This window comes from Neofelis nebulosa, chromosome 10 (genome assembly GCF_028018385.1).
Source record: "Neofelis nebulosa isolate mNeoNeb1 chromosome 10, mNeoNeb1.pri, whole genome shotgun sequence".
Lineage (NCBI taxonomy): Eukaryota > Metazoa > Chordata > Mammalia > Carnivora > Felidae > Neofelis > Neofelis nebulosa.
The window spans coordinates 61,595,726-61,608,550 of record NC_080791.1 but is presented as its reverse complement, the minus strand read 5'-3'; the positions used below and the strand labels follow the sequence as shown (position 1 = coordinate 61,608,550).

Genomic DNA, 12,825 nt, shown 5'->3' with positions numbered 1-12,825 from the left:
GAATGCCTGTTTTTAATTTGGTGGTACATACTCAGGAGTGGAATTACTGCATTACATGTAATTCTACCTGAGTTTTTAAGAAACTGCAAACTGTTTTCCACAGAATGTGCACCATTTTTCATTTCCTTCACAATGTATGATGGTTCCAATGTTCCCTATTTTGTCAAAACTTGTTAGTGTTTTAATTTTTTAACTGTGTTTTACATTTCCTTATTTATTTTTGAGAGATAGAGAGAGACAGAGCACAAGCGGGGGATGGGCAGAGAGAGAAGGAGACACAGAATCCAAAGCAGGCTCCAGGCTCCAAGCCAACAGCACAGAGCCTGACCTGGGGCTGGAACTCACAAGCTGCAAGATCATAATCTGAGCCGAAATCGGACACTCAACCGACCGAGCCACCCACCGAGCCACCCAGGCACCCCTAGTTTTTAAATTTTTAAAAAAATTATACACATTTTAGTGATGTGAAGTGGTGTCTTATTGTGGTTTTGATTTTTATTTCATGTGCTATTGGCATTTGCATATTTTCTTTAGAGGATTAATTATTTAATTCCTTTGCCTATTTTTAAATTCGGTTGTTTATCTTTTTGGTTTTGAGTTGTTTGAGTTCTCTGTATATTCTGGGTATTAATCCCTTATTAGATATATAATTTGCAAATCCCGTTTTGTAGCTTATCATTTCACTTTTTGTTAATGTCATTTGATAATGTTGAAATTTTAATTTTTTTTTTTTTTAATTTTTTTTTCAACGTTTTTTATTTATTTTTGGGACAGAGAGAGACAGAGCATGAACGGGGGAGGGGCAGAGAGAGAGGGAGACACAGAATTGGAAACAGGCTCCAGGCTCCGAGCCATCAGCCCAGAGCCTGACGCGGGGCTCGAACTCACGGACCGCGAGATCGTGACCTGGCTGAAGTCGGACGCTTAACCGACTGCGCCACCCAGGCGCCCCTGAAATTTTAATTTTGATGAAGTCCATTTATCTATGTTTTTTATTTTTATCCTCAGGCTTTGGTGTGGCTTTTGAGAATCTATTGTTCAATCCAAGGTCATGAAAATGTACCTCTATGTTTTTTCCCAAGAATTTTATGATTGTAACTTTTATATTTGTGTCATTGCTCTATTTTTATGCATTCTGAGTTGTAGTGTTTATGTAAAAGAAGAAACATAAAAATTAGACAGAAAAATACAAAAAATTACTTGACCAATTAGATACGAACTTATGTATTATAAAATCAGATACTTGCAGCACTGTGACTCTGACAAAATAGGCATTGGATCCAAAAGCAGGATACAGAATCAAGATATAGATCTACATTTACATAAAGATTTAAAATGAGACCTACAGTTGCTCAAAATAGTTGAGGAAACACCAGACTATCCATTAACACATGTGTTAAACGTGGTTTCTACATTTGTGAATAACTAAATGAAATCCTTAGTCACCCAAGTCCCCAAAACAAATTCCAGATGGAGTTAAACTTCTCTCCTTTCTCCTTGTTCTTTCTGTCAACTCTATTAAAATCTCTGTCCCTTTTCACTCACCAACTCTATCTCAAGCCTGATCTTGAATTCCACCTCTGGCTCCTAACCTTAACACCCAAGGCTCTGCTACTGATGAGTAGAATTTTAGTGTTCATGAACTTGTTCCCAGATAAAGAACCCTCGCCTTAAACTCCATCCTCGCCATCATATTCAGCCTGTAAGACCCTAATGGCTTTGGTGTTGCTCTCAGCTTTGGCCCCGGGTTCCAGCAGGAGACACTTACCCTCCTACAAAATATAGAGAAGGTTTCACCATCATCCATGGAGAGTAGGGGGAGAAAGAGTGAACTGGTAAGTTAAATAAGGGCATTAGAAAATTCTAAAAACTGGGAGAAACTACCCTCCTTTTCTAAGAGACTTAATTGTTTCTTTTATTTCCTGTGTTGAGTATTTACTGTTCCAAATATAATGGTAAACAATTTACATACATTATCTTATATAAGTATTATTTGTTTATGTCAAATACTTGGATCTCAGATAACTTAAGTGGTTCTCCCAAGGTCACAAGTCATTAAGTGTTAGAACCATGAACTCTCTTTATCACTGTGCTACATTACTTTTGCTACTTCCATCACTCTTGCACAAACTGCAGAAAGTTACCAGATCCTTCCGTCTTCCATTTCCACAGGAAGCTGTCATTTCTATGCTTATTATCACCACCTTCACTGCCATAAATGACCCTGTGGAGATTTCTCTCAATGCCTTTTTTGTTTGGCATGTGGCCCGTGTAGAAACACTCTGCCCGGCATCTAAACACATTTCTCTCCCACACAGTGTGCTTTACATGTGTCCTTGTTTCAGAAATACGTTTTCCATCTCTTTTGTAAGGAAATATCTTACATATGATATCAAGAGCTTGACATTTGACATACAATAACTGACCAGAGATTGATATTCTCCAGTCCCCACGTGTTTCCCTGTATCGTCAAAGGAAGTCTTGCCATGACATTTTCGACGGTTCCACTGAGTGCGCACCTGCAACCTTCAGTCTTGTTGGCACTCCAGGGAAGAGGCAGAGCACATCTGGATATCTATCCCTTTCTGCCTGGTGTACATCATCATTCTCCTAGGAAATGGCACCATTCTTTCCATCATCCGGATTGACCCTGCTTTGCACCAACCCATGTACCTCTTTCTGGCCATGCTGGCCGTTGTTGAACTTGGTGTCTCTATGAAGTGTGGTACTCATGTTCCCACTGCTCTTCCCCGTGAAAGGTCTGCTTTTCTGGGGCTACAACACCCTCACACACTCTTACTGTCTCCATTCAGATCTAATCAAATTGCCCTGTGGAGACATCCGCCCCAATAGCATCCTGGGTCTGTTTGTCATTACCTCCACATTTGGGCTGGACTCCTTGTTCCTTGTTCCTTAGGTGTTGATTCTTCATAGGGTACTGGGAGTAGCTTCTGGCGCTGGGAAGTGGAGGGCACTCAACACCTGTGTCACACGTCTGTGCTGTTCTTGTGTACTATGTGCCCATGATCAGCTTCTCCTTGCTGCATCCTTTTGGGTGGCGATTAGATCCACTCCTCCAATCTGTCATGGCCAATGCCTACATGTTCTTCCCACCTGTGGTCAGTCGGATCGTCCATAGTATTATACTCAGGAAATTTGCAATAGCATTGTCCGTACACTGACTAGAAACTGGGATGAGGTCTAATCAAGACAGATAATATGCTAAGAACATAGGAATTTACATCAGGTCTTATTGGCTGGATATGAGCTCTGCAATTGGAAAAATTCCATAGTTTATTATTGGTTATGAATAAGCTACAAGGTTTAGTAGATGGAGAAAGTAAAGTAGCCTCACCTTTCTCCCTGAAAATAGAGAATGTCATTACTTTGATGTAAGCTTTTAGAAGGAGGCATGGGCCATGAGATTTTTCCTGGTGAGGACATCATTTCACTATTCAATCTTAATTAAATACTTGATTCCTTTGTTAAGGAATATTAACTATTAAATACTTGATTCCTTTGTTTGCCATTAAATACTTGATTCCTTTGTTTTTATTCCCCGAGGGATAGGCAGATTGGGTCCTGGGGATGTTTTTGTTTCCAAGTACATGCAACTTAGGGATACATATTTGTGAGTGGAAAAGAATCAGGACAAAAAAGAGTGTGTGTTATTATTATAATGGGTGTATTGCGACAGTGATTACTTCTGATGGATGTAGAGGTGACCGAATGACTGGGGAACCACATGAGAACATTTGCCAGAAGATGGAAATGCCATACGTATGTTAGGATTGTAAGCTACATGGTTGTATTCATTTGTCAAATTGGTACAGCTAAGATTTGCACACTTCCATGAATGTCAATTTTACTTCTAACCCTCTAAATAATAATAATGATGACGATAATATTACTAACAATAATTATTGGGGTAGATATGGTGCGAGTAGGGAAGATAAAAGAATGGTATAATGTTGATAATTATTGAACCCGGTGACGGGTAGATGGAATCTCATTATAATGCTTGTTTTGTGCCTGTTTAAAGTTTTTGCAAGTAAACAACTTGAAAACACACTAATTGTGCTGATACTAAATATTCACTGAGTGTGTGCCCTGAAGCAGTGATACCTTTCAACTGGTACCTTATGAAGTGATTTACAGAGGTGAAAATTATTTAATACACAGAACAAATATTTGCAGTCAAAACTATTTGACCCTAAGAAACCATTTTGTTTTTAATTAGCTAATGGTTAGAAAAAACAGTGACCTGAAAACAGTGGTTTCAGCAGGAAATGACTAAAATATGTAAGCCTCTACTTTTTTCATAGCTCTGGTAGACACCAATCTTCCGGTAGTAGACATTAGGAGACCTGCTTTTGATCAACAGGAAGGGAGGGAGGGAAGGAACTATTTGAGATAAACTTCCTAGACAGGTCTGCAGACTCACCTTTTTTCCTACATGGTTGTGACTTTCCACAAACTAGAATGAATATTCTTATAAACTAGAGCCTTGAAGAATTACTGAGTATCAAGGTCTTTGTCTTAGAACAAGTGATAAGTATATAAGTTGATGGGTGGCATTATGTATATAATTTTTTCTGCTTTTATATAATTCATTCAATTTATTGAGTTTTCTTCCATTTTGTATATATCTGTCTTTGAAAGTGCTCAATGCACAGCAATCACCAAAATGGACAAGGATATTTTTTGGACCCAGTTCTTAATTCTTCAAGATATTTTCAGAAGCCATCCCACAGCAATAATTAGTGGCAATCTCCATGACAATCCTGTTAACTAGTTAGTATTACGATTCTCATTACATAATTGAAGAAACTCAAAGAATTTATGCAAATTTATTAAAGTCACACAGTGAAAAGGTGGTACTTGCAAGAAGGAAGTCTGCAATGTGATGTTGGATGATTGAATTAAATATACTTAAGTCCCCCAGGGCACCTGGGTGGCTCATTTCATTAAGCCTCTGACTTCAGCTCAGGTCCTGATCTCCCACTCTGAGTTTAACCCTTTGCTGGCCTTTATGCTGACAGCATGGAGCCTGGAGCCTTCTTTGAGTTCTGTGTCTTTCCCTCTCTCTGCCTCTCCCCTGCTCATGCTTTGTCTGTCTGTCTGTGTCTCTCTCTCAAAAATAAACATTGAAAAAATTTTAAATAGGTATACTTATATCCATATTCTAGCTATTTTGCTCTTAATATAAATGGGACATTGTTTGTGTTCTGACCTGTTTGAATTCAGTTTACTCATTTATAAATGGGGGATAAAATACAGTTTAGTTTTGATGCTTTGAAGATTAAAGGCAATGATCTAAATAAAGCAATTGCACTGTTCCTGGTAGAATTTCCTCAATAACTACTTAGATTTTATTAATCATTGCTTTCCCATGAAATCTGATAGAAATGTGTGAAATCACCCCACTAATTTCATGCTGCCTGCTAGTAGCTCTGTATACGGATTTTAAGTTCAAAAACATCACTCAAGTTTTTCCCCAAAATACTGATTCGTATTCATGATGAAGAATAATACATCAATCTTGCAATCCAGGTTTTTAGCAGAGTAAAATCAATTAAATCAATTTCCTGTCCATCCTTTAAGAAAGCTACAGTAAATAAGAGACTCATATTGCCAAAATCACTGCTAAATCATGTGGAATACAGAGCTAAGAAATTAAGGTCTTCATATGGGGTCAATTGAAATCATAAATAATATCATGGCTGTTCAACAGAGAAAGAAGTTTTCTCTGCAAATAATGCTGATATCTATATCCAGACAAAATCAACCTTTTTACTATATAACAGTTAACTTAAAATGGTTTATAAATTTAATGAAATATCGAAAATGATAAAATTGCTAGAAGAAACAGGAACTTTTTAAAAAAATTTAATGTTTATTTATTTTTGACAGTGAGAGTGAGAGCAAGAGAGCAAGAGCTAGAGGGAGAGAAAGAGTGGGGGAGGGGCAGGGAGAGGGAGACACAGACTCTAAAGCAGGCTCCAGGCTCTGAGCTGTCAAGACAGAGCCTGACTCCGGGCTCGAACCCAGGAACTGGATCATGACCTGAACTGAAGACGGACACTTAACAGACTGAGCCAACCAGGCACCCCCAACCAGAACATTTTCAAATGATGATCCTTTAAAGATGATTCATTAGCCTAGCTCCCACAACCCTTACAACTGTAGTAAAAAGGAAAGTATATCTATCGAAGTAAAGTCAGTAGAAGAGAGGAAGAAAAAGGAAACAAAAGTATAATAGTCTAATTTTCTTGATGACTTAACAATGAGCTATTGTTAGGCAACATGTGACAGTTTGACCTCTGAATCAATTGCAGTCAACATGACTCAATACCATGGTATCAGTCTCCTTTACAGAGGGAATTGTGGAAAGAGCATGCAAGGCCCCCTTGCCCTTTGACCTCCACCTCTTATACTCCCTGCAATCCATTATGAATGTCTTCCTCCATCATACTGAAGGTATTCTTCCTAAATTTGCCAGCATCTCAACATTACTTTAAGTACCTCTTAAGGTGAGCAACATACAAGAAAGGTATGGAAACCAGGTAAATCATATCAAGAAGAAAGGTACAATGTATATAAGTTTGTTTGGTTTTTTTAGAAGTCATCATTTGTTCTCATGATTAAAGATATGCTAATTCTTCTCCCCACATTTCTAAAAATTTGAAAGATATATCATATCTTCTTTTTATTTGCATCAAGTTCAGAATGGCATGATTCCCTCACATCTATGAGGCATAAAACACCTGCAATCTGAAGGAAGAGTGCAAGAAAAGTGGAAGAAATGTATGAAAAGGAGGGATGGAGAAAAGTTCAGTCCAATGTGCAACAACTGATTCACGGCTCAGTATGGAAGGATTTAGAAATGTCCATCATAACTGGTCATTCTGAGAAAATCACTGAATTTACAAAAAAAGCTTCAATAAAATAAAAATCTGAGGAAGGAGACTGCAAGAGAATTAGAGTGAAATATGTGATAGAAAGCCCTGGTGGATACAGACTTTTCTTTCCAGAAGTGCCTAAGTGAAACATGGGTCAAAAGGATACTTATAGAATTCATGGCATAGAAACATGCCTACATTTAAAGGTTCTTTAGATCTTTTTCCAAAGGAGGACAGCAGGAAAGGAACTGAACTCTTAAAAAATACAACATGGGTACTTTAATTTCTCTGCATTTACCCCGTGGGAAAGCGAAAAGAGGAGAGCAAGGAGATTCTGCAAGTGTTAGAAATGATTTCAGAGACATGAGACGTGATTGGACCCAAGGGGTCTTAATTATGAGCTGCTGGGCCTCCTGTGGCTTGGGCTACTGGCTAGGAAGTCTCTCAGTCTGTGTTCAGACCGGGTCCTTCTCACATTCACTGTTTGAGTTCTCTACAGTTTGAGTTCAATAAATTTATGCTGCTGCCTCAGCATGATACAAACCTTGCTGGGAGTTTTGGTGGAGATGAACCCACCAACATGATCTCAGATAAACTGAAAGAACAGGGAGCATGTCCTGCAGCAACAGAAGAAAAGCAAGAAAGGCTCTCCCAGAGATACTTCCGGTGTATTGGCAGATAGCCCAGCAGCAAATGGATCAGAGTTCATGACATTGAAGAGGGCTGTTATAGAGGGTGCAGATAGAAAGAAGAGGCATGGCCAGCACGAGATGCAAGTGAATGAGATGGGAATCTCAGGAGGAGAAAGAGTGGATGACAAGTGAGTGCTGAGTGATTGTATTATGAAGACTGACCTTGGTCTTCAAGAGTCTGGTAAGAGCAGAACTGGCTCCCAACAAGAAAGGGCAAGGAAGTCTCACTCTCGCCCAATTTCACCCCATAATGTTTCATTTCCAGCCTTTCCAAGGATAACCACTCCACCACCCCCCCACCCCTGCTCTGTACTCATGCAGATCCTCTCCCACCTGCCTTCCCACCTTCTGCACCTGTCAGGTAATGCTCCTATGTCAGCTCCTAATTCTTGAATAAGTCAGACAAGGTGATCATTTCTGAAGGATTTCTATGATTTGGAAATCAAGAACTTACCTGACTGACTAGTCTATCCTAAATACATGTCAGGTGATACAGCCTGTCTTCATAAATGGTCCCTCTGTCTATGATTCTTCACTAGAGTTTTGGCAGCTTAAACCACAGCTGTTGCTGAATTACTGGTATATTTGGTGACTCTTGGCATATGGCATATGTTTAAATTTTTAAAAATAATTTTTTTTAATATTTAGTTTTGAGAGACACAGAGACAGAATTCGAGTGGGTTGGGGGCAGAGAGAGGGGGAGACAGAATCAGAAGTAGGCTCCAGGCTCCAAGCTGTCACCACAGAGCCCAAAACGGGGTTTGAACTCACAAGCTGTGAGATCATGACCAGAGCTGAAGTCGAATGCTCAACCGACTAAGCCAGCCAGGCACCCCTAAATTTTTTTTAATGTTTACTTTATGTGTGTGTGTGTGTGTGTGTGAGAGAGAGAGAGAGAGAGAGAGAGAGAGAGAGAGAGAGAGCACGTATGAGCAGTTGGGGGTGAGAGAGAGAGAGAGAGAATCTGAAACAGGCTCCAGCTCCAAGGTGTCAGAAGAGAGCCGGACACAGGGCTTGAACTCATGAACCACAAGATCATGACCTGAACCCAAAGTCAGTTGCTTTACCTGCTGAGCCACCCCAGTGGCCCTAACATTCAGTATATGTTTAGATGGTCATGAGCTTGATGACATAATGCAACAGTGTTGGAGACAGTAGGAATGAATGAAATAACTAAACGTTGTTTTATACAGGATAGCAACTATTTTTTTTTTCTTAAATGGTTGTTTGTTCGTTTACAGAGGAGCATGATAAGGAGCAGAGAGAGGAGAGAGAATGCAGAGCCTGACATGGAGCTCAGTCTCTTAACCATGAGATCATGGCCTGAGCCAAGATGAAAAGTTGGAAGTGTGGGGCACCTGAGTGGTGCAGTTGCAGTCCCTTAAGCCTCAGACCTCAGCTAAGGTCATGACCTCACAGCTCAGGAGCTGGAGCCCTGCATGGAGCTCTCTGCTGTGAGTGGATCTTCTGCACCCACCCCCCAATCCCCGCTCCCCTGCTTGCATTCTCTCTCTCCAAATAAATAAACATTAAAAACAATAACAACAACAACACAGAATGGGATACTTAACTGACTGAGCCACCCTTGCACCCAGCAGATTTAGAATAAGATTACATGGATTTGATCACCTTTTCTCAAGCTCTATTTCAAATTTTTTTAAAAGGACAGCCAGTCCTACATAAATATATAATACACAGATACAGCTATCTCAGTATATTATGTTCCTGGGTGAAGCTATGTCTATCTCACTTCTCTTTCATAGGAAGCCTTTTAAACCAAAATACTGGTTAGAGTCTGATTATGTGATTGTCCAAACTGACGATTTCTGACTCCGAGAGTTTGGGGGAAAAACTAGAATACTAAGGTCAGCTGAAATGTGGGAAAGGGAGAGATTTATTAAAATCTGATTAAAGTGCAATATCCAAGCAAATAAACAAGTATAATTATTTTATCCGCAGGTCCAGAAGAACATAACAGAAAGATTAGCAATTTATTCCTTTACCACGTGATCTGGGTGGTTCTAATGCAGTTGGCCTGCCTTGTACATAACTTCTAATTGTGGTACACTACTTATGGATGTCCTTCTTGGAAACAGTGATGTGTATCTATGGATCTTTTTCCTTTGATAATATAAATGAGATGAATGAGATGATCTTAGTGTTCTGCCAAAATCACAGAGACTCACTATGATGACTTTGAATTAAAACAAGAGTAGAAGAGAAGAGTGCCCCTGACTGAGAACCTTCTTTCATTTTCATCTGGAGGCCCGAGGACATTATGTCCATTTCCAACATCACCGTCTTCAGGCCTTCTGTGTTGACGCTGATAGGGATCCCAGGCCTAGAGACTGTGCAGTGCTGGATTGGGATTCCATTCTGTGTCATGTATCTCATTGCTATGATTGGAAACTCCTTGCTTCTGATCATCATCAAGTCAGAGCGCAGCCTCCATGAGCCCATGTACATTTTCGTAGGCATGCTGGGAGTCACAGATATTGTACTTGGCACGAGCATTGTGCCCAAGATGCTTGGAATCTTCTGGTTTCATGTGCCAGAGATTTATTTTGATTCTTGCTTGCTTCAAATGTGGCTCATCCACACATTTCAGTGCATAGAGTCAGGCATCCTCCTGGCCATGGCTCTGGACCGTTATGTGGCCATCTGTTATCCACTAAGACATGCTGCCATCGTCACGCACCGCCTAATCACCCAGATAGGGGCAGTGGTAACACTCAGGGCCGCTGTCCTAGGAGCCCCGTGCCTGATACTGATAAAGTTCCGGTTTCAGTTTTACCATACAACCATCATCTCCCACTGCTACTGTGAGCATATGGCCATTGTGAAAATGGCTGCAGAAAATGTACGAGTCAACAAAATCTATGGCTTGTTTGTGGCATTCACCGTTGCAGGGTTTGACCTCATATTCATCACTTTGTCCTACATACAGATATTTATCACCGTTTTTCGTCTGCCACAGAAGGAGGCTCGGTTGAAAGCATTCAATACATGCATTGCTCACATCTGTGTCTTTCTCCAGCTCTACATCCTTGCCTTTTTCTCCTTCTTCACACATAGGTTTGGTGCTCATGTTCCCCCTTATATCCACATCCTCTTTTCTAGCCTCTACTTGCTGGTCCCCCCGTTTCTCAATCCACTTGTCTATGGTGCCAAGACCAAGCAGATCCGGATTCACCTGGTAAAGATGTTGTATTCATAAAATTCACTGTGATTAACACCTTCAACCTTCTCCTTTCTGCAAAATAACAATCTCTCAAAACAGAATAAAACAGAAAAATGCATATTATTCATGATGTTTGACTTGTCTCCTTAATTGTTTTGTGAAAGTTGCCTGCATTTTAGGCAGTTTTCACATCACAGCCCATGACACCTATCAGTCAGTGCCATTTAAATCCTAGTAGGTAATGAGTTGGGAATGGTAGAAACAGCAATAGTGAATATGTATCATTTCCAGTTTTTTTTCTTATTTTTCAGTTCCTGATTGAATTTTCTCCTTAAGTATTCTTCTCCACAACGATCCATAAATATCTATTTCTCAGTGAATTTCCAAGCACCCAAGAATCATTGTCTTGCATTGTCCAGGTACTTGATGAAATCACATTGTTGATTCTTTTTGTTTCTGGATCATCCTCATCATCTTTAAAGTAAATGAGAGGAGGGGTTCCTGGATGGCTCAGTTGATTAAGTGTCCAACTTTGGCTCAGGTCATGATCTCCTGGTTCATGAGTTCAAGCCCTGCACTGGGTTCTTTGCTGAGAGCACAAAGCCAGCTTGAGATTCTCTCTCACCTTCTCTCTCTCTGCCCCTCCTCACTTGTGCACTTTCTTTCCATTTATTAAAATAAATAAATAAACTTAAGAAATAAAATAAATGAGAGGAAGCATTTTGTTCTTATTCAAACAAAAAACCCAAAGAAACAAAAAACTGTATGCAATCTAAAGACACATATTCCTCAAACTTCAACATTTCCGGTGTCATTCAGGGCATTAAGGTTTAAACATTATGAACAATCCAGCATTCTATTTTACAATTCAGGACTTTTTATGCACACTCACCAATTATGCCTTTATTAATTCCTCAAGTGTTATCAAAACCCTACAATATTATAAATGCTATACTCAAGAATAGAAGCATAATGACAAATTGACAGTGTTTATGTGTTTTGGGTTTATAGCCATTATAGCTTAATATTACTGGGAGAAAGAGAGAGACCAGGGAACGAAAATGAAAGAAGTAATAGAGGTACCTCTGGAATGTGGGGTTAGCCACGAGAGTGAAGCATTGAAATCCAAAGGAAAGCAGCATCTGTAGAATTATTATTATTTTCTTTGGTTTTTAATTACAAAGTCTGATTCCTCTTTTAAGTTTTTTGTTAATTCCAGTTAGTTAACACACAGTGTTATATTAGTTTCAGATGTGCAATATAGTGATTCCACACTTCCATACAACACCTTGTGTTCATCATGACAAGTGGACTTCTTAATCCCCATCACCAATATAACCCATCCCTCCACACACCTCCCTGCTGGTAACCATCAATGTGTTCTCTACAGTTAAGAGTCCTTTCTTTCTCTGTCTCTTATTTATTTCCCTTTGCTTGTTTGTTTTGTTTCTTAAATTCTACATATGCTTGAAATCATGTGGTATTAGTTTTTCCCTGTAGGGAGTCTTAAGGAATGACAGATGAATGGCTGGTACGTAAGGACATACCATGCCAGGTAGGTGGTCTTGGAGCTTAAATAGAGAATCAAGAAATGGCACAGTTTTTCTCAATGTAATGCACATCTTGTAGAGACAAGAAAACTACAAATATCAAGAATGGTTATGGACACTATGCAAAATTTTTGAAATTTATTCTGAAAGCTATCATATGTCACTGGCCAGTTTTCACTCCAAAAATGCGCATGTGTGTGAATGTGTGTATCTATTTGACACATGGCAGCGTATCTTCTCAGTGGGCTTAAAACATCATGCTTTTAAATCACTCAAGGTTATTGTACTAATGAACACATGAAGGGTTCTGTCCAAATTAATGACTTGAGAACTTAAGGCTTGTGGGCTGTTCCTGAAAACCTGATCTCATGGATCACTTTAAAAAGAGCATGGAAAATATTCACAAGTGTGCAGATGTCCATACTTTGATTTAGGACACTTAAAATACTATATACATAAGCAATATTAGACTGCACGTCACATGGATGTAGATACTCTGG

General features: G+C 39.5%; 1 protein-coding gene across 1 annotated transcript; it reads left to right on the top strand.

Annotated features, from left to right (window-relative positions):
- The first annotated feature begins 9,872 nt into the window (after window positions 1-9,872).
- LOC131488644 (olfactory receptor 52A1-like) lies at window positions 9,873-10,811 on the top strand. Its single transcript, XM_058690506.1, has one exon. The coding sequence runs from the start codon at window positions 9,873-9,875 to the stop codon at window positions 10,809-10,811; it is 939 nt and encodes a 312-aa protein (XP_058546489.1).
- The last annotated feature ends 2,014 nt before the right edge of the window (window positions 10,812-12,825 follow it).